General features: G+C 34.1%; 1 protein-coding gene across 5 annotated transcripts in view; it reads left to right on the forward strand.

The window, feature by feature from the left end:
- Window positions 1–19,111, forward strand: part of CADPS2 (calcium dependent secretion activator 2) — a 276,456-nt gene that overhangs the window by 189,524 nt on the left and 67,821 nt on the right. For all 5 annotated transcript variants that reach the window (XM_026051658.1, XM_026051660.1, XM_026051659.1 and 2 more), the window contains 4 exons: window positions 6,834–6,935; window positions 9,177–9,240; window positions 11,666–11,789; window positions 14,439–14,459. In XM_026051658.1, the coding sequence (XP_025907443.1) occupies window positions 6,834–6,935; window positions 9,177–9,240; window positions 11,666–11,789; window positions 14,439–14,459 (311 nt within the window). The remainder of the gene's footprint in view (window positions 1–6,833; window positions 6,936–9,176; window positions 9,241–11,665; window positions 11,790–14,438; window positions 14,460–19,111) is intronic.

Genomic DNA, 19,111 nt, shown 5'->3' on the forward strand with positions numbered 1-19,111 from the left:
TTAGTAGAAGAATAGCTGTCTGAGTTTTAAAACAAACACTTTTCTGTTTCTGAATCAAATGATCTTTTTTTTATCTAGTAAATAAAATCAGCTTTCCCTAGCTGTGCTTCTGCCGAAGTGCTAGGTAACTTTGCAATATAACTTCATTTTGTTCCTCTTCACAATATTTTCCTTATCGAATGCTCTATTGTAATAGTCTCCATCAAAATCATTTATTCACAAGTAAGCTCTTTTTCGTACACTTGTGCATCTCTGGTAAAAGTGAAATGGACAGAACAGAGAATGGTAGTGTATGCCAGTAGTGTATTTCAGTCTAAACAGTCCAGGTAGGAACTATTGTTTTCTTCCTCATCGTCTTCACTTTTGTCTACTTTTCATGCTGAGACTTCTATTCAGTCCCTCTTGTCTGAAATGGATGCTGGTGAGTAATACTCAAAGTGCAAAATGACTTCTTTCCACCTGCTGAGTTACAGACAGAATAGAAAAATTCAAAATTCAAGCATATCCCCATTATACCTTTTCTATTCAGAAGGAAAGATGATTTATAAGGAGTTCATATATGAGAAGTGTAGGTGAAAGGAATGTTAGAAAAATCCGTTTATAATTAAAGATAATTACATTCTTTTTGCCCAAGTTTTGAAATCTTCACCATATATACATTTATTTGAGTAGAAGAACAATTGTACTGAGTCACCCCAAGGCTTCTGCTCTTCATGTAGCGTGTCTCCACAACATTCACCTGGTTGGAGTTAGAAAAGACCTAGCACATGTAATATTTATTTCCTGAATACTCTTCCCCTCTCCAGTTCTTTGCAGCCCAGAGTATTTCCTTAGCTAGATATGATTAATACCTATTTAGTAACTTGAAGTGAGCCTACGTTTCAGGTACACAGTCATTACAGCTATGAGGCCTTTGCATACACAATACCCTTTGGCAACAAGTTCCACAAGTCATCTTCATCTTGAATGAATCACCTTTTCTTGAATTTGACTCCTTCAAGTCTTGTTTCATTCTCTCTTGACAGTGGAAGAGATGGGGAAGGTGGAGGAGAAATCCTTTTCTTAGCTATTGATTATTTTGTAAATTTCTAGTGTGTAATCCACTTGCTTATCTTTCACTTTTCCATCCACAGTCATTTGGGGAGTTCTGTTGTCTTTGCTTGTCCAGGGATGTTGTGTATTTTTAATTTCCTTATTGCCCTTGTCTGTTTTTTTTTCCCCCACAACTATTCCACTGCTATTCCACTGCTGCTACTATTAAATCTTTTTCAAATAAGATAAGTGAACTACATCCTCCTTCAAGAATTATGACTGAATCATACACTCATTATATGCTGGTTAGACTGTATGGATGTTTTCTGCTATTTCCTATTCTTTTCTAGTAATTCCTAATGTTAATTTCCTTTTTCTGAAGACAACTGAACTGAAATAGAAAATGACCATCAAAGGATCCAATGTGAGATCATGGCTGATCTTTCTTTACATTTATTTACCTTGACAGATATTATTGCTGTGTAATTATCAATGCCATATCTCACCTCAGTTCTTAGCCATTTATAAGTTCATTTGTGAATAATGCAAAATAGCACATGTCTCAGCACAGATCACGTAGAACTTTGCTGATAACTTCCCTCCACTGCAGCTGCCCACTCTTTGTTCTGCTCTTTCTTTCCTTTCACTGTAAATGTAAGGACTTCCCTGCTTTTCAGTGGCTGCTCAGCTGTCTTAAAAGCTTTTGATCAGGGCTTTTAACCAAAGATTTCTGGAAATCCACATATGCTATATGAATCAAATCATCCTCATCCACATGTTTTTGATTTCACAGAACTTAATTTTGATATTAAACCCTCAAGCAGAGGACCACTGATATAATTAAAGAACTGGAGCACTTGTGATATGAGGAAAGGTTGAGAGAGTGGGACCCTTCATGCTGGAGAAAGACTGAGATCGCCCAATCTTATTTATGTATATAAATATCTGAAGGGAAGGTGTAAAGAGGATGAGGCCAGACCACTACAGTGGTGCCCATCAATAGGGTGAGAGACAATAGTCCTCAAAAAGCTGTCAGTAGAATTCTCCTGTGTTCAAAGCTAGAAGCAGAATCCTTGGCCCTGTTTCAGACTCTAAGTAAAGCCCTGTTTACCTCACCTATGCCTTAAGAAAAGATGCTATCCTGTGTTGGAAAGTGCTTGTAGTTAAAATTTGCTGATCTCAAATTTCACCCCCACTAAAATATTTACAGTGTCACCTTTTTACTACACCTAGATTTGCTTCTGAAGAGCCTCAGAGAAATTCCCTGTGAAAAAGAAATCACAAAGAATACATTCTAAAAAAATGCTAGAACAAAATTTTAGGGTAATAGCTACTGTCTTAGGCAATGAAGGAACAGCTAATATTACATACCCTCACCTTCCCTAACATAATAGATTGTATGTCAGTTACTTCAGTGATTAGTGCTTATACGTATTCCTACATATAATGTATGTATCCATGTTTAGCCTTTCAGTACAACTTTACTGATTCCAATCTAAAATATAACTGCCTAAAAGATCATGAAAATTAACCCAATTTACCATTTTAATCTGTTTTAGAAGCCTTAAAAATTGGTGTTTTTCTTTCTCTTTTGAAAAAGATAGTGTGACCTCTGAGCAGATGTGGGATCAGCTTGAGAAATGCATGCAGCAGAAGGCTCTATTGTGCCATTTTTCTTTTATAAGAATTTTTGAATAATAGTTAATATAAACACCAAAATGCTCAGTCTTCAAGTGCCTGCAGGTTAAAACTGTGTATAAATGCCACATGATAATTTGCTCTCTTCTTTTTCTTTTAAAAGAGATGTCTTTTCTGCTTGTTTCTAAGCTGATAATGTAAATCATTATTTCTCTTAGACTCATCTAGCATAAGCCATGGACACTGCAGATACCTTAATTAGCATGAGTGTGTTTTAAATGAAAATTTTGCTGTTAAAATTTGAGTAAATGAATAATCAAATCTCTTCATCAAAACTCTGAACAATTTTATGTTCACTAACAAATAAGAAGTCAAACTTGATAATTTGAAAATTGTCACTGCTCTTTCATTTTATTGCACACGCTTTTGAATTTGAAAAGAAGTGCTCTTAGAAAGCACTGAAATCTTCTAAAACAATTTGTTTCTAGAGGCCAAGATGACCTGAAAGTTTTGTTTCTCTTTTTTTTCACACCATTGAAATGTAATTTATTGTGTAAATGTTCTGAAGTAAGACTTCAACTGAAGTATTTTTCTCGTATTTTGTTTTTCATCATAATTTCTTTTCTTTCCCTTTGTCAGCTTTGCTGTTTTCATCTCTTTGTGTATGCACATATCAGAATATCAGTCCATGTATTCGTCTCCTTTTAGTCCTTTACTTTTTATGGCAGGCCAAACGGATGGTCCGTATTTTTAACAAGGAAAGCTTCTCTAAAAGCCTTTAAGTACATATAAGATATGCAGATATTCAAAAAGCAACATGTTGATGATGTATCACAGAAAGAAAACAACTTGCAACCACATTCAGTTAATAACACATAGGCCTATCACAATTAAACAGGCCTAATTAACGATTACACCCTCTGACAGACCACTAGGAGAAGCTATTTCCAAAGTTGAGGGTTGAAAACCAATCCGATATCCATTGTACTAATAAGCATTGATATTACAATACCATTTTTCTGTTTCCTGCCATGGCTATTCAGAAAGATCTTAATCCTACAAAGTACCAAGAGACCTCTGCAAACTACTGCAAGCTAAAGATTTCTAAACTTTAGAATATTTCTAGAGGTACTCCACACCTCGAAGGATTATATCAAGAGAATAGTCAATACCCATAGCAAGCCCTAAATCCACTATCTAATAGTAACCTTCCCAATAGTAAACACCACCAGGACTTCAATTGTGGAAGTTCGTCATAGTAAAAGTTTGGGGCTTTTTTTTTTTTAGGTATTCTGGCTGACCTCTGGTATTGGCAACATTATTTATTGTCTACTAGTCAAATGTACCTCCCGCATGAATTTACTAGCTCTAGCAGGAGTTAGGACCTGTATTTATCTCAAATATTTTCTGATATATAAGTCTGAGTGAATTAAGCTGAAATGTGACTAGAGAAAACATTATGCCTGTGCCAGTTAGACTCTGATTTAAGCAGACAAGACAGACTAATCCAAATCCAATTGACAGAGCTCACAGAAAATGGAAAATTCATACAAGTGAAAAAGAGGCAGCTATTCTATTCACTATTTAGTTTTCATTTAGCTCTGTAATCCACAAAACAGTGGTGAAGAAGGAAGAGGAATGAAACATGGAGGAAAGGAAGATTCATTTTGCCTTCACCTTCTCGGGAATATAATATTCAAGTGGTGTCCGATATGCAAAAGTATGACAACATGGTAGTACTCTTCTCAAGACAGTCCATAGCTTGTGTTGGCTGAATTCTTGGAAGAGTGGTCCCAGTCATCGGTAGCAGTTTGGAAATTAACAATCAAGTGCAAATCACCATCTATAGTGTCTTGGATAGTAGGAAATATGTATTTGTTATTATCCTGTTTTTAGTTGCAAAATAGTTCTTGCATAGTTTCTGTAACCTAATTTTTTAGGTAATTAGGGTTACCCTAATTAGGGTAACCTAATTTTTTTCATCCCACCAATCCCATAGGAGATAACTGCTTGTGTCTCACTTTCCTGGAAAGCACAGTAAAAATAAAAATAACCAGCTAAAAGCTGTGCTACTTTAAGTTATTCTTTCTTTAAAAGAATTAAATAGAAAGATTTAGAAGAAAAAATAAGTGTGAATTTCAAAATCATTTACATATTAATCTTACCATCTAAAATAATCTGAGAGCCAAACTGTGAATTCTTTTTTTTTTTTTCCACATAAGAAAATAGACATTCCCAAGAGGAGCAAGAAATGACCAGTAGGACAAAAGGTGTCTCTCAACTATGTTGAGAAAGTAACATTTTTTGTGTTCTGCGTGTTACTATAAGGCTACCAGGAAGAAACAAAATAATGATTCAGAGTTTGTGCTGTTTTCTAAAAGCGTGTCCTGAAGAGATGAGCTTTTCATTGCAATAGATGGTACGTTTTTCAAATGTGTTTTGTTCACTCTTTATTTTTCCTTTAGGATGGTTGTTGCTTTCCAAACATTCACTGAAAATATATTTAAGAATTCTGAAAATTTTAGGTGCTGTCAGCATGGCTCTGTATGACAGCAACCTCAGTGAAGTGACAGTTCCCCAGTATGTAGTGATCCTAGTCTTAGTGCAGGTTGACAGATATGACATTCTACTGGCTCACCTTTCTCACTTATTGTTATCTGGACCCCTAGGTCTTTTCTGTCATATATATGACATGCCTCAGTGAAGTTTAATATGACAGACCTATTTACTTTATCACTCCAAAGCAAAATCTCTCCTGACAATGAAATCAGACAGTGAAATTTACTTAAATTTGAGCACATTCCATCTGTCAGAAGGCTGAGGTAAAGTGTCCTGGCATCCATCAAAAGAGGGAATAGAAGTTATTTGCTCTTTCATATCAAATTTATACAGTAGTATATTGATGTGCCTGGTTACACATATCTCCACCATATCAGGTTTTTATTGTTGTCTTTGCAATAATTTAAAGAGTTCAGGCGTGCTTTCCACCTTGACTTGACAGACCGCAAATATAAGTGATTTAAGGGGTGAGAGAATTGTTTATGTCAAGACCAAGTGGCAACTTATCTCTCCTAGATTAAAGAATGTGGAGAAAGATATAGTAACAATTTAGCCAACTGATATTGTCTTTGTCTGTGTCCTGCTGCGTTAAATTCTAAATACAGTAAGATATAATTTTGGAGGTTTTGGAAGAGGGACAGGGTGAATCCAGACTTTAGTACTAAACTCAGTTAGGAATGAATAATTGTTACCTAGGAACTAATAATTAAGAGGGTAACTGAAAAAATCCTGTGTTTTTTCAGTGTAGTGTTTATGGGAAACTTGGGACTATATGATAAAGATAACATTGGGAAACATTTATTTTTCCTTGATATTATGGTATTATTTTAATGCGTAGACTTTAATAATACATCCTGGATAAGATTTTAGTGTTTGCTTAAGGTGCTTCATGTGGGGCCTATAATTAGTTTTTGGCACTTAAAAAAAAATCTTCCCACTGTTTTATTAAGAATAGTTATTTGTTGCATCCCTTATGCTATATTCATATGGAAGTCTTGTTTATCTACTGCTGTTGGTCAGTATGGGATGAAGAATCCAAAATCTAGGCTCATCTCAAGCAGGAAAATTCATGAATGGTGCCTGCTAAGGTCTTTTTTACTGTAAGTTGCCTCCAACTTTTTTAAAAATCATTTTTAGCAGTACTGTGCCTCAGGATAAATATCTTAAAGGTTCAAAGAGTTGAAATTGAGACAATAATATTAGAGTGGTCCCTCTGTGTCACTGAAGTACTCATTTTCTTGAGATAGGATACTACATATTTGGGGAGGACTTGGTAGAAGTATCTGCTGCCTTGCGTTGATATGATGACCATGTAGCAGCTTAGGAGTTGAATTTAAAAGTTCAGCTCAAAGTCTTCCATCAGCTGAAGTCTGTTCTTTGGTTATGCTTGTAAATTCTTGTTTTTCCTTCAAAACAATGGAAAAAAAGAGAAAGGAGAATACTAAGTGTGTTAACTGAAATCTTTAAAATTAAAAATCACTGCTCAAAGAGGAATCAGCACAAAGCTGAGTTGACAGAAGAATAACCAGATTGAAACATACTTAGTTTTCATAAACAGCACAGAAAAAGAAATGTCAAAAATTACTGAATCTTTAATATTACAGACCAGATGGGATTGGAACAGTATCCATTGAAGAGAAAGAAAGATTTGAAGAAATTAAAGACAGACTCTCTTCCCTTTTAGAAAATCAAATAAGCCATTTCAGGTGAGTGTGTAATTTATTTGACTAAGTTTTGGCTAGAAGCATTTTATCATGCTTGTGCTCAGTTTTGATCTTGGACAAAACAGAGGAGAGCTAAAAATGCCTACCTGCAAATAAGTTTTAAGTATAATAAATGTAAGTATATTAGATATGTCATAACTGATTTGCACTAGATTTAAACAATTGTTACTTTTTTATAGATTTCATTTATATATCTTGTGAGATGCATTCTGTCTATGGTGGATATGATTGATGAGAATATATGCTTGACTTTTTTGGTCATTTTGAACTCTATAGTTCTCTGTAATATTGACTAGGAGAACTGCCTAAATGCAAATGACTAGGCCATGCTGGATTAGAAATATCATGAGTAAACAACATCTTGATACAGACACCTATTTTTTTTTCTAGATATCTAATGTCATTTGCTGTTTTTAATGCAAGTGACATATTTATCCATTTATTGCAAATGACACCTTATGCATTTATTTAGTATTTATCAATTCTGAATAAATTGAACTCCTTTATCCTCAATAAAAATTTGCATATCAATGTAAAAACTGCTATTCCAGGTCAGCAATGGTCAGTAGAAGGTGCTGAAGGAAGGAATACAAGCAGCAGAGCAGATTAGGAGTGATATTTCCTCTCCTTCCATTCTCTAGGAATTAATGGTTTATGAATGTTTGCATAAAATTGCCATGTAGAACAAGTTGGTTAATTTATCACATCAAATCAAACTTTCTGTCATCACTCTGTCAATCCTAAACCTTTTTGCAACATTTTTATACTTCTGGTCTCTGTAACACCTTGTAACAAACAGTCCCAAAGTTGAAATATAGTTATGTTGTGCTCATGCACACTGTCTTCTCCAATAAATTGCAATAGTCCCTACTCCACAGTGGAACTTCTACCTGTATTTTGATTTTGAAATTCATTGGATGGTGAGAGCTTGTTACATTGCTTACATTGCAAAACATATTGGGTAGGAAATATTTGATTGGAAATATTAAATATAATCTAGGGCAAATACTCAAAAATGGTCACTGCAAATTCACAGAAGTAAGCAATGGAAAAATCTATTCAAAGATTATGCAAATAAACAATAAAGAAAGAAGGAGGCAAAACTGCTAAAACTGTGTGCTGTTTCAGGATGACTTAAAGCCTAAGCATCATTACATTTTTTCTGTGAGTTTGTTAACACATCCCAAGAGTTCCTAACACTACAGTAAGAAAGAAACAAAATGAAGAGGCAGGGCTCTCTGTTGGAAATCCTTTTTTGACCTCATTTGCAGGGCTTTATGTTGGTTGAACAAAATATATTTCTAAAATTCAGTGGTCTAAATCCTTTTATCCATTAGAAAAGTGAGTAATATTAATAAAAAATAATCTTAGCAAAATGAAAAAATCCCTTTTCCAATTGGGGATATCCCAGTAAGATTTTCAGACAGGATTAGGAGAGGTTAGGGTTGCTTGATCTTTATAGACTCGTTGAGTTGATATATTGGATCATTCAACAAACAAAAATTAAAAACAAAGCAATGAATATGATCACTTTTTTATTCGCATAGTACTATGGACTTGGTGGCAGAAGTGGATTAGTTTAATTCAGAGCTGATAAAAGCTAGCATAAAATCCTCTCCCAAGCTATTTAATAGCTATATAGTACAAAAAATATGGGATGTATACAGTCATCTGTGTTTCCATATATCTACAGAAACTTAGATATCTGATCATTTATTCCAATCTTAATACAATATTAAAACAGGATATGAATGTTTGCATAAAATTGACATGTAGACCAAATCTGTTAGTTTATCACATAAAATCAGCCTTTCTATCATCACTCCAACATCCTACCACATCATCACTACCAAGTGCTCCTTTATTGCTTCAGTAGCTGTCAATTCTACATGACAAATGGTATTTCTTTCCAGAAGGATGACAATTAAGCTCATCAGAGATCATTAAATATCCTTAGTAATTGAGACGGTGAAAGAATTGTCTTTGTCTTTCATATTTTGCCATTCTTAGACCTGAGCTGACTGTGGTCTGATATTGTTATTTTATATATATATAGTCCATAGTAGACTCCTGAAGAGGCCTTCTGCATCCATTAATACTTTCTGAATGGAGTATTTCATAAACATAATTAATGCAAGTAGTGTATAAAGTTACTTCTTATAGTAAATTCCTAAGTTAGATATTATAGTTTGATTATTTTATCTCGCTCTGTCTCTTTTTAAGATATTGTTTCCCATTTGGACGTCCTGAAGGAGCTTTAAAAGCCACACTTTCATTACTTGAAAGAGTAAGTTTAAAAATATATTTTAAATTCTGCTTGAGTTCTAAGACTGTTTTCTTCTGCACTTTGGCTACTTAAGAAAACTTAATTCTTCTCGGACACTCTACTACTACTGGTGTCATTTACCATTTGTTTATTGTTTTATTTCACATTATTTTTCCATATTTTTTTCCCAACCTTTTCCACAGTGACACACAGCTGTTCTCCATAGAAAAATGAATATTGGAATTTCACCTCCAGCCAGTGCAGTGATTCTTTGTTTCTTTATAATTTAATAATTACATAGCATTTTCTCTAATACATTTATTCTACAATCCCCTTTTACTGTTTTCCACAGCTTCCTTGTTTCTAATGTTGTCTATACTGATGTGAAACATTAAAAAGCTTCTATATAATCCAAATAATCCTCCATGAATGCATAATCTAAATCAATTTAAGAAGAAAAAACTATAGCTATATGCAGTAAAGCTGTCATGGGCAGCCATAAATGTAAATCCATGCCCAGCAAATTCTCCTGTATTGACTCCAAGGGAGAAGACAATGTAGTGGTAAAAGCATCTCTGCTTTTGAGCATCTCTGCTCAAAACATTTCTCTAAGGAAAGAGGAGTCTTAAATTCCAGCAGGGAATCCAAAGGAATTGTATCAGCAGGAGCCCGATGAAGGTATGAATTGAAACAAACCTTAGATCCCACTCTATGTAGCTCTGCCTAAACCTGAGTGGTCTGGTCTTGAGAAATGTTAGCTGTTTCACACTGCACATCACCCCAAGGATGGAGACTGCGACTGCTTGTGACATATGGGGAGTCTATATATTTCCTTTCGTATTTCATTTCAGTGATTATAGTGCTATGTAGTGCTGCTTTCTGCTCTAAGAAACACCCTTTCCCTCTCTCTGTTCCTGCTGTCACAAGTGGTCGGCAGTATCCTGTATCAGACAGGCAAACCAGCAACATCTCTCTCTTCTGGGGATACCTGGGCTTGCCTGTATTTGTGGATGCAGAATATGTTAGAAATTTTACTATATCTTCATAATATCCAGAATGAAAGTCTTTCAATATTGTATTATCACTTGCTGATAACTCAGAAATTACTCATAAAATAAATAAATAAATAAATAAATAAATAAATAAATAAATAGAATAAAACCATGTGAGAAGAGGCCAGTACATGATACAGGTAGGTGTAAGTAACAAAGCATGTCTAGCTTGTTGCAATTTTTCCCTAATAGGTTTCTTGCTGCTGAAGCTGGTTTTTTTTATACAATTTCCTTCCCCAGACCATATCTGTAACTGTATTTTTTAGATGTATTTTCTTAAAGTGTAGCTTATCTGAGGATCCATATTTATTGACAAACAATTTGAAAAGCTTGTGAATTATCTGATTTTTATATTAAAGTGTGACAAAAACATAATGAATGTTGTTTACACCTACCTGTTGAAAGTGAGTGAAGTATAAAGTAAAAATGATAGTGAAATATTAACATTTTTTTCAAGTTCTTTTTGTATGATTATGTTCAATATTCATAGGGCTCAGAATATATAAAATTGCATTCATATGAAGGGCGTATATTTCCCAGTTTACTTTGCTTGCTACAATCTTGGTTTTTCAAGCCAACCTGGTAATTAAGTACTACTCAGCGAAAAATATTTTTTCAAAGGTTTAAATCAAATGTAAATCTTACAGTTTCTTTGCTGACATGTTATTTATTTTTGAAGCTATTAAAAGCCTACATACCTGTTTAGTACTTTAAGTGACAGCTTGACTTCATTAAGCTATGACAGGACTTCCTTTAATTGCAGAAAGGTCAAGAATTGAAATGACTCATTTTATCGCAGTTGTATTTGAAAAATCAATAGTCTTTAAAAAGTTTCTACGAGCTGTTCCACTAACTGTCTTTTTAAAATATTTAATGGGCAGTTCAGCTTATCCTCCTGCCTAAAACAACTCATTATTTTTCACCAAAAGGACATACTGAATTTAAATAACTTATGGAAAAAGAAAAGCACTAATTATAACTAGTTCTGAGGGTGCACGTGTTTTCTGCTTTACATTGCTAAAGAATGAATGATTATGAAATGGTGGAAACTTTCCGACAGGTGAGAAAAAAGCAAATTTTCATATCTGCATCTGTAGTGGATACGACAGTCCAGCCCATCCAAGAAGTGTTCCTGGCCTGCTGCAAGGTGCCCACCCATAGAGGAGATACTGTTTGGATATGAATACAATACATACAGTGAAATCAGAGTTGAAGTCAAACCTATGGAGATAAATATGTGGTTCATCCATGGCAGTTCCATACTGAAATAGTTCCATTTTGATTTTGGCCTTTAATCTCTATGAGAGCTAAAGTAACATTAGGAAATTTTCATTGTTTCCTCTTGAGTTTTGAGTAATGCGTGTAACCAAGTGGTATAATTGTCTCTGGCACAGGTTTTAATGAAAGATATTGCCACCCCCATTCCAGCAGAAGAGGTGAAGAAAGTGGTTAGAAAATGTCTGGAGAAGGCTGCCTTGATCAATTACACTCGACTTACAGAATATGCCAAAATAGAAGGTTAGTACAGCAGTCAGCTGCCAAAGTGGCTGTAAAAGCCAACAGTGCCTTTTAACTGAATATTCTGCGAGCAGAATTTTCCCTTTCCTGAACAAACCCCATCCACAGCAAGGGGAAATGTCTCATTAAAATCTCAGCTGGTGAACTATGGAGCTTTTTCCTATTCATTGCTTTAATATGCCTCCTGGGACCCTGTTTGAATGGAAGACCAGGACTTCTTAATTTAAGTTGCCCTTTGTTCTTACTTTTGAGTTTTCCATAAATCTAAAAGGTTGTTTATGGATTATTTTATTTCTCTAAGTATTTTTGGTTATTAAACTAGTGGCAGGATATTCTTTCCCTGTGCTCACAGTAACAGTACCTTGGAAGTTGAAAACTCTGGGTATAGCTGCTTTTCAGAACTATTTCTAAGGCAGATAGATAAGTGTAGTTTATTTTTGTTGTATTTTCAGTGGTATAAAGATAATATGATTATTCAAACCATAATTGCATCCTGATTTACTGAATGCATTAACAGAGTAAAATATGAGATCTACTTGTAATTAGCACTTTTTCTGGAAAGGGAGTGTGTTCTAGTACATATGCAGAAAAACTAAATGAAATTTTATTCAAAAAGAACAAAACATCTTGGAGATATGCAGCAGAGTTACTTTAATACTTGTAAAACATACATAGAACAAAAAGGAGTCGAAAAAGTGGAACAGTCAAAACAGTCGAAACAGTGTTCTAAGACACATTTGTAATTCTACATAAAGCACAGAAAGCTTGAGATATAACTGTGATGTATGCCGGAATAGAAAAAGAAAAGCATGTTTTTATTTAAATGCTTATTTTTAGAGGTGGAGTGGGTTAACAGGAAAATATTCTTGTTAACAGGAAATATGATATTAAAAAAACATTATAGGCTTAACATGGTTTTGTAATGTGTATTTCTAGTGGTACTCTCTAAGTAAATAGCGTTACCATATGAGCAAAATGAGGAAGGCTCATGTATTTAGTGGTATTATAAAGTCAACTTTTTCATTTTTCCATTTCTGCTCAAAATCTCTGAAAAACATGAGCTAACCAATCTCACAAGTGATTAACAAAAAACCCCTCTCATCACTATAGCAACCAGTATTATATCATGGGAGTAACAACATGAAACCATCTCAGTAACCAGTTTATCTTAATTAATTATGATATCATGTTGTGTTAAGGAAAGGAGGATGCATATTAAATCTCTTTTGGAAAATGAAAAAGCAGAAGTATCATTTTTCTTTAGAATTTATCTTTTTGTATTTATAAAAGGATTTTTTGTTGTTCAGTAGCTTAGTCTTTTAACAACCTTTTTAAAATATACAGTTTAAAAGTAGAAGCCTTTTAAAAAGATCACAAAAGCACAGACAAGATATCTAAACTCTTTGATAATAAATTGGATTTTGTAAAAGTTTATCACAATGAAATGTATATATCTTTGCCCAAGATTTTAAATTATATCCTGGAGATTTGTCACAATTCAACTGTAAGTAGAGTACCAAATTCTGCACTTTAAAACATGAATATTGTTAGCACTATAATAAGCTGGAACCAAACATAAAACTGCAGTCTGTCCCATGGCACATTTTGATTAATATGACTTTCTTTGTGGATTTACTGTCTTTTGGTTGATACACAACTAGATTTCTTTACGTATGCTCATGTAACAGCCCAAAGTTCGATAGTCAGTTAACTTAGATATGTGAATGATGTACTCAAGGTAGTAGTAGGTAGAGTAAGTAGTGAGTACTACTAGTAAGTAGTAAGTAGTAAGTATGTAGAGTAATAGTAACTTACTACTTACTACTAAGTCCTACATACTTACTTACTCTTACTCTAAGAGTAGGTAGTAAAATGCTATTTGAAAATGAAACATCATAATATCAAAAAAAAAGTATGTTGGTTTTTAGTAGGAAGGAGTACATCTAGAACTCTAGAACCTCTTTCAATACTAAAGTCATTATTAGCTATCATATGTTTTCAGCAATGCAGAAAAAACTTACAAGCTTTCAGCAGAAGCTCCCATCTGTTCCTTTATGTTTATGAGAACATTTTACTGTCCTATACAGTACAATGGTATTGTGTACTCCGACAAGTAATTAATCTTTGTTTTACTTGCTTGCACTTTGTATAGCATACGGAAAATATATAGCCATTATACTTAGAAACTGCTCGATGTCTTCAAATGTAGTTGCTATATGCTATTACAGCATATAATATGTAGATTCTTGCCCTATTCCTTGTTGACTAGAGTGATATTAAAAGGTCACCTTAGTCAGTCAGGTGAATCTTCTGTATGAGAGTATCTGCTACACAACAATAATAACTATGTACAGAGTAGCACTGCGAAGATAGTTTTAATGAAATAATATTCTTATATTCTTACTCTATTATTTATGTTCTATTATCATTTATAAATGCTACACAAAAACACACACTATTACCCCCTCATTTGACAAATCCCATCAATTGGATGAGCTGTCAGCATTCTCACTGCTATACTCACAAGTTTAAGGAGATTAAACATTGAAACTTTGTATTTGATGTTTTTTCTACTCTGATAAAATTAAAATAACCATCTTAACCATTTAATCACAATAATCATTTTCTTCTTTTTTGTTTTACCTTTAGCTACAGCAGAGAAGGACTCAGGTGATTACTATTTGTGTGCATGTCTGCATGTATTAGAGATTGTGCTGTTGTGCTCATTGTTTTGTTATTTGTGTTGATTTCAGCAATATGAATATATTGACAAGGACATAGACAAACATGATAATCCGTTGTGGTGTAGTATGTTCCATGCATTGTCCATTTACATTGGCATGTAAATATTTATTTATTTATTTGTTAGTAATATATTTACTGCTTTACTATTTATTACTTTACTAATAGATGATAGTTAGGTAGATAGAGCATATTTATTAGTAATTTAGTTAATTTGAATATCCTGTGCATTTTGGATTGCAATTCAGTTATGTTTTCTTTAGTAGAAGGGTAGCTAAATAATGCAGAAATGTTTAGACGTCAAGTACAAACTCAGATGGTGTATTTAGGTATAGCTAACTTCAGATTATTCAGCAAATAGTATCTATTTTTTAGCAGAACTGATGGATTTATTGATGAAGATCTTAACAGGAGAACTAATTTCGTAAGGCTGGTTTTACATCTTATTGATGCCTTTGTTTAGTGTTATGTTTGTTTTTCTAGTCACAGCTGAGATTTGGGAGGGTGGTATTTGCTTATGTTCCTAATTTCACAAAGCTGTTATGGCACATATTCTTCAATAGAGCTGAGGCTCATTTGAATGCTTATATCCAAATAATTAGCAGAGTGATCACAAAAAGAGCATTGCTGACATGGTATTTGTGATTGAATTACCTTCTCTTGTATGGAAGTACAAGAGTCTATGCACATCTGTGCTTTTAGAGAGATGCACACACTGCTTCGTTGAAGCTTTCTAATGACATGTCCACACGGACACTGTAGAAGCCTGGCCATTTGTGGGGTTCCCAAATCATACTAGTAGTAAGTATGGGAAGGGGCACTGAGTCGGTAATATTCTTAGAATTAAATTATCTGTCATCTTGAAAGAAGGCTGAGGTGAGGATTTTAAAGGTTTCATGAGGCTAATTCACAGTAGATCTTCTTGCTGATGGGACTGAAATGAAAAAGATGGTCCACTTCTAAATTCTCTCTTCTCTATGGATAGAAGAGGGTTATTTTTGTCCATAAACAAGCAGAAATTCATAGCTAATGATAAAAAATATGTTTTTTAACAGAGTTTTCTTAATTAAGGATTCAAAAATATCAAAGTAAAATTCTCCTGGTTCCCAAAACTTCCAGTAATTTTCACTTGAACATTTTAAATGCCGTGAAAATATGACAGCTCTTTTCGGTGTATTTTAATAGATAGAAAACCGTGCCATGGTATGGGCACATAAGCCACAATTTATTTAATATGAGCAATGCTCACATGAGCAAATATGATTTAACCAGTTAAACCAGTTAAATGGTGAGAGGATTTCAGGCAAGTGATTGAGAGTGTTTTGAGGCTCCTTAGTGAATCCTTAGTGAATTAGGTCCTCTGTGAAAGGACCTAATCAAATGCAAAGCCAAGTTTCCCTACCAAGTTAGATACCTAAACTGAGATAGTACAGATATTCTGTTTAGTATTTTAATAATTCTATAGTTATTGAAGATATCTCTATGTTCAAATGAGAAATTTTGAAAAATATAGTAATTAGATAAAAGAGGAAACTCAATTTAGAGATCTTATCCAATGATCTTTTGTATTCCTAAGCTTCAGTTGTACACATTTATATGACGTGCATCACCTCAAGTACAGATCTTTGTGCCACACACACTTGCTATTCTTATTATTTCTCAGGCTCATTATGTTAGAAACATATATCATTAAGCACAGATGACACATAGTTACATGTCTAAAAGAAATGTTAAAAAGAAATAAAATATAAAACAAGTGTTAGTCATTTTATATTCAGTTTTTGTGTGCTTTGAAAGAAACAATTTCTATGTTCTTAAGATTTCAGAATAGGAAAGCTGTCCTTTAAGTGACCTGGCAAATTACTATGTTACAGAATCATTGAGAGGAAATCCTATCACATACACTAACTAAATGGAAATTCACTGTTTTAGGTGAAGATAGAGGCTTACAATTTGTATTTATCATTTATTTCCTTAATTAAATTCCCCCTCTGACTAGAAATGTAGCTGTAAATTAATCAAATAACTCAGAAAAGTGTATTTATTAAAAATAATAAATATACTGTACTGTGTTTCATTTTTGTGTGACCCATTGTTCCCACTTATCTGACACAACTGAGGATAAACATGAAGAAAATAAAAATATCCGTCTTATGAATCACTCAGATTTTTGGCTGGTTGACAGGGCTGTATCCTGCTCCTATTAGAGTCATGTGCAAAACTCCCACTGATCTCTTTAGGGACTTAGAAAACAGCAGTCTTAGCCCCAATACTACATATATTGCAGTATGGTAGAAAATATTCTTTATAATTCTTATTTACCTTTAACTTGCACACTAGAAACTGCATAGAGAATCTTGAATTGCAGGAGCGTCCTTGTTAGGCAATACAGAGGTGAACATGCAAATTCTTTTTGTGGCAAGGATCCTTTCTCAGCTGTGTGGTTGCCAGGTTCCCAGGTCTATCCCCCAAGTGCTCTCGTTTTCACAGCCTCAATTGAACAAGACTCGCAATGCGTTTCCCAGAGGACGGCAGGTACTTTCTTAATGGCAGACACCATGGTATAAGCAGCACTTGCATCAGCAGGATTTGTTTGCAGGCAGGATGACATTTTATTTAGCACTCCCATGTCGTTGTACTATTATAAACGTAAAACGGGGGTTTTTTTTTCAGTAAAAATTAGATTTGCAATGACAATTATACAAGGTTCAGCATGTCATTCCTTACAGCATGTATTGTTGAAATTCTCTTGGAGTAGTTAATCTGTTCAGTCATTATAATTGCTATTATGGGGAGAACAGCAGCAAACCTGCTATTATAATTTTTGAACTATGTCTAAGAACTCTCATATAATGCCCTTGTAGTTTGTAGCAAGGGTTTATAATTTGTCAAGGAGATGATAATGGCATCAATATGTGCAAATCTCCTTCTAAGTAGAAACCATTTCCATTTCAGTGTATGCTGCCTTTGAGACTTCACTATCTGAAAGTATTTTTAGATCATTTTATATATGACATATTCTCCAGTCCAACTCCATTTATAATTTGAGTTACTCTCCCTATAGTTAATACTCAAGATAACTTGTCTGGTAGGTGCTGAGGCCAGGGGAAATAGCATTCCTCAAAGGCTTGTTTAGCTTCCAGTGGATTGCTTTAGGAAATCTTTATCCTCCCTCAGCTGTTTTCTACCTATCAGAAAATGACCTTATTTACACAAAATTCATATTTGTACACTTCATTAACACAAGAGTAATAAAACAGTGTATTTATTCCCTCCCATGTAACATTATTTAAAATCAGAGTGTATGAGGAGTGACGGACATTTTGTACTCTGATAATGCTGCTGCCTTCAGGAGATAGAATTTTATGTGTAAATAAGCATCAGAGCATTACCTTCCTATGTAGTAAAACAGGGACTGTAGTAAGGATTAACATGATAAATGGCTGTGAAGTAAACAAGGTGATATCAGCCATAGATGTTCATTTCTGAAATAATAGATTGTGAAGATCTGAATTATTAGGTAATTTATCTTTTAATTGATTATTTTTTAAAGTGTGCTGTAACTGAATGTACTCGGTTCTTTCTGCCACACATATTTAGTAAAAAAAGAGAAAGAATAAATAAAAATCAAAACAAATAGCTGCTGTGTAGTTTGCAATTGCTCAAAGATAAATCACAGTTGTCATCCCAATATTTCATTCTTTCAGACAGACTGCCAAAATCTGAATAACTGTTAACTCCCTACAATAAAGGGTCAGGATCAGCTCAACATTTGTTTTTTTTTTTAAAGGACATTGAGGACGTTTATACACTCAAAACTTAGAAGTTTCTAAAGGAAAGGTAGTATGTAAATGCCCTCCAGGCTCAGAAGGATCTATCTGGCTTAAAAAGAAGAACACTACAAACATTATTGAATTTGAGAAGGCAAGTGGAGAGAGTCATTGTACCTGGAGAGGACTTGATTAAAGCTCTCCATGCGTGTTCATTTCACTGAACAAATAAAAATGAATGAGCACAGCTACATAACACCTTGATGGGGTCTGCTTGTTGTGCAACTAAATGGAAATAGGAGAATACAAGCAAATATCCATGCAGTCAGTTTTGGAGCAGAGATCTGGAGAAGAAACCATGGGTTGCTAGATCCACGTGTCTGCATTTGCAAGTATTTCACCCTGATACCTTAACTTACCCACAGCCCCCTGAACACATGGTCTAAGTCAACCTGTGTTAGTTCCACTGCAGTTTCATTTTTCTGCCCACCTTCCACTTCACCGAAGTAATGATTGATTCAAGTCACACTTGCTTTATAGGTTATGAGTCACCTTAAAGATAAATTGGTATATTCTAGCCTGTCAGCTTCGTTCTTTTAGTTATATAGCTCCCTCCTTCTCTAGCATTTCATTATCTCTATTTCCTCCTAGCCCTATGATGTATCTTCATTTATTTCCACAACCTATTTTTTAGTAAAATTTTATTGCTCCCTTTCAGAGTCGTAGTCTCCTCTTGTTTTCCCTTTCATGATTTTAGGAGCCTTTCTCTATTGAAGGTCATATTCAGTCTTCTGGAACATTGGTGGCTAG

The sequence above is a fragment of the Nothoprocta perdicaria genome, unplaced genomic scaffold (genome assembly GCF_003342845.1).
Source record: "Nothoprocta perdicaria isolate Ctin4 unplaced genomic scaffold, notPer1 scaffold_79, whole genome shotgun sequence".
In the NCBI taxonomy this organism is placed as follows: Eukaryota; Metazoa; Chordata; class Aves; order Tinamiformes; family Tinamidae; genus Nothoprocta; species Nothoprocta perdicaria.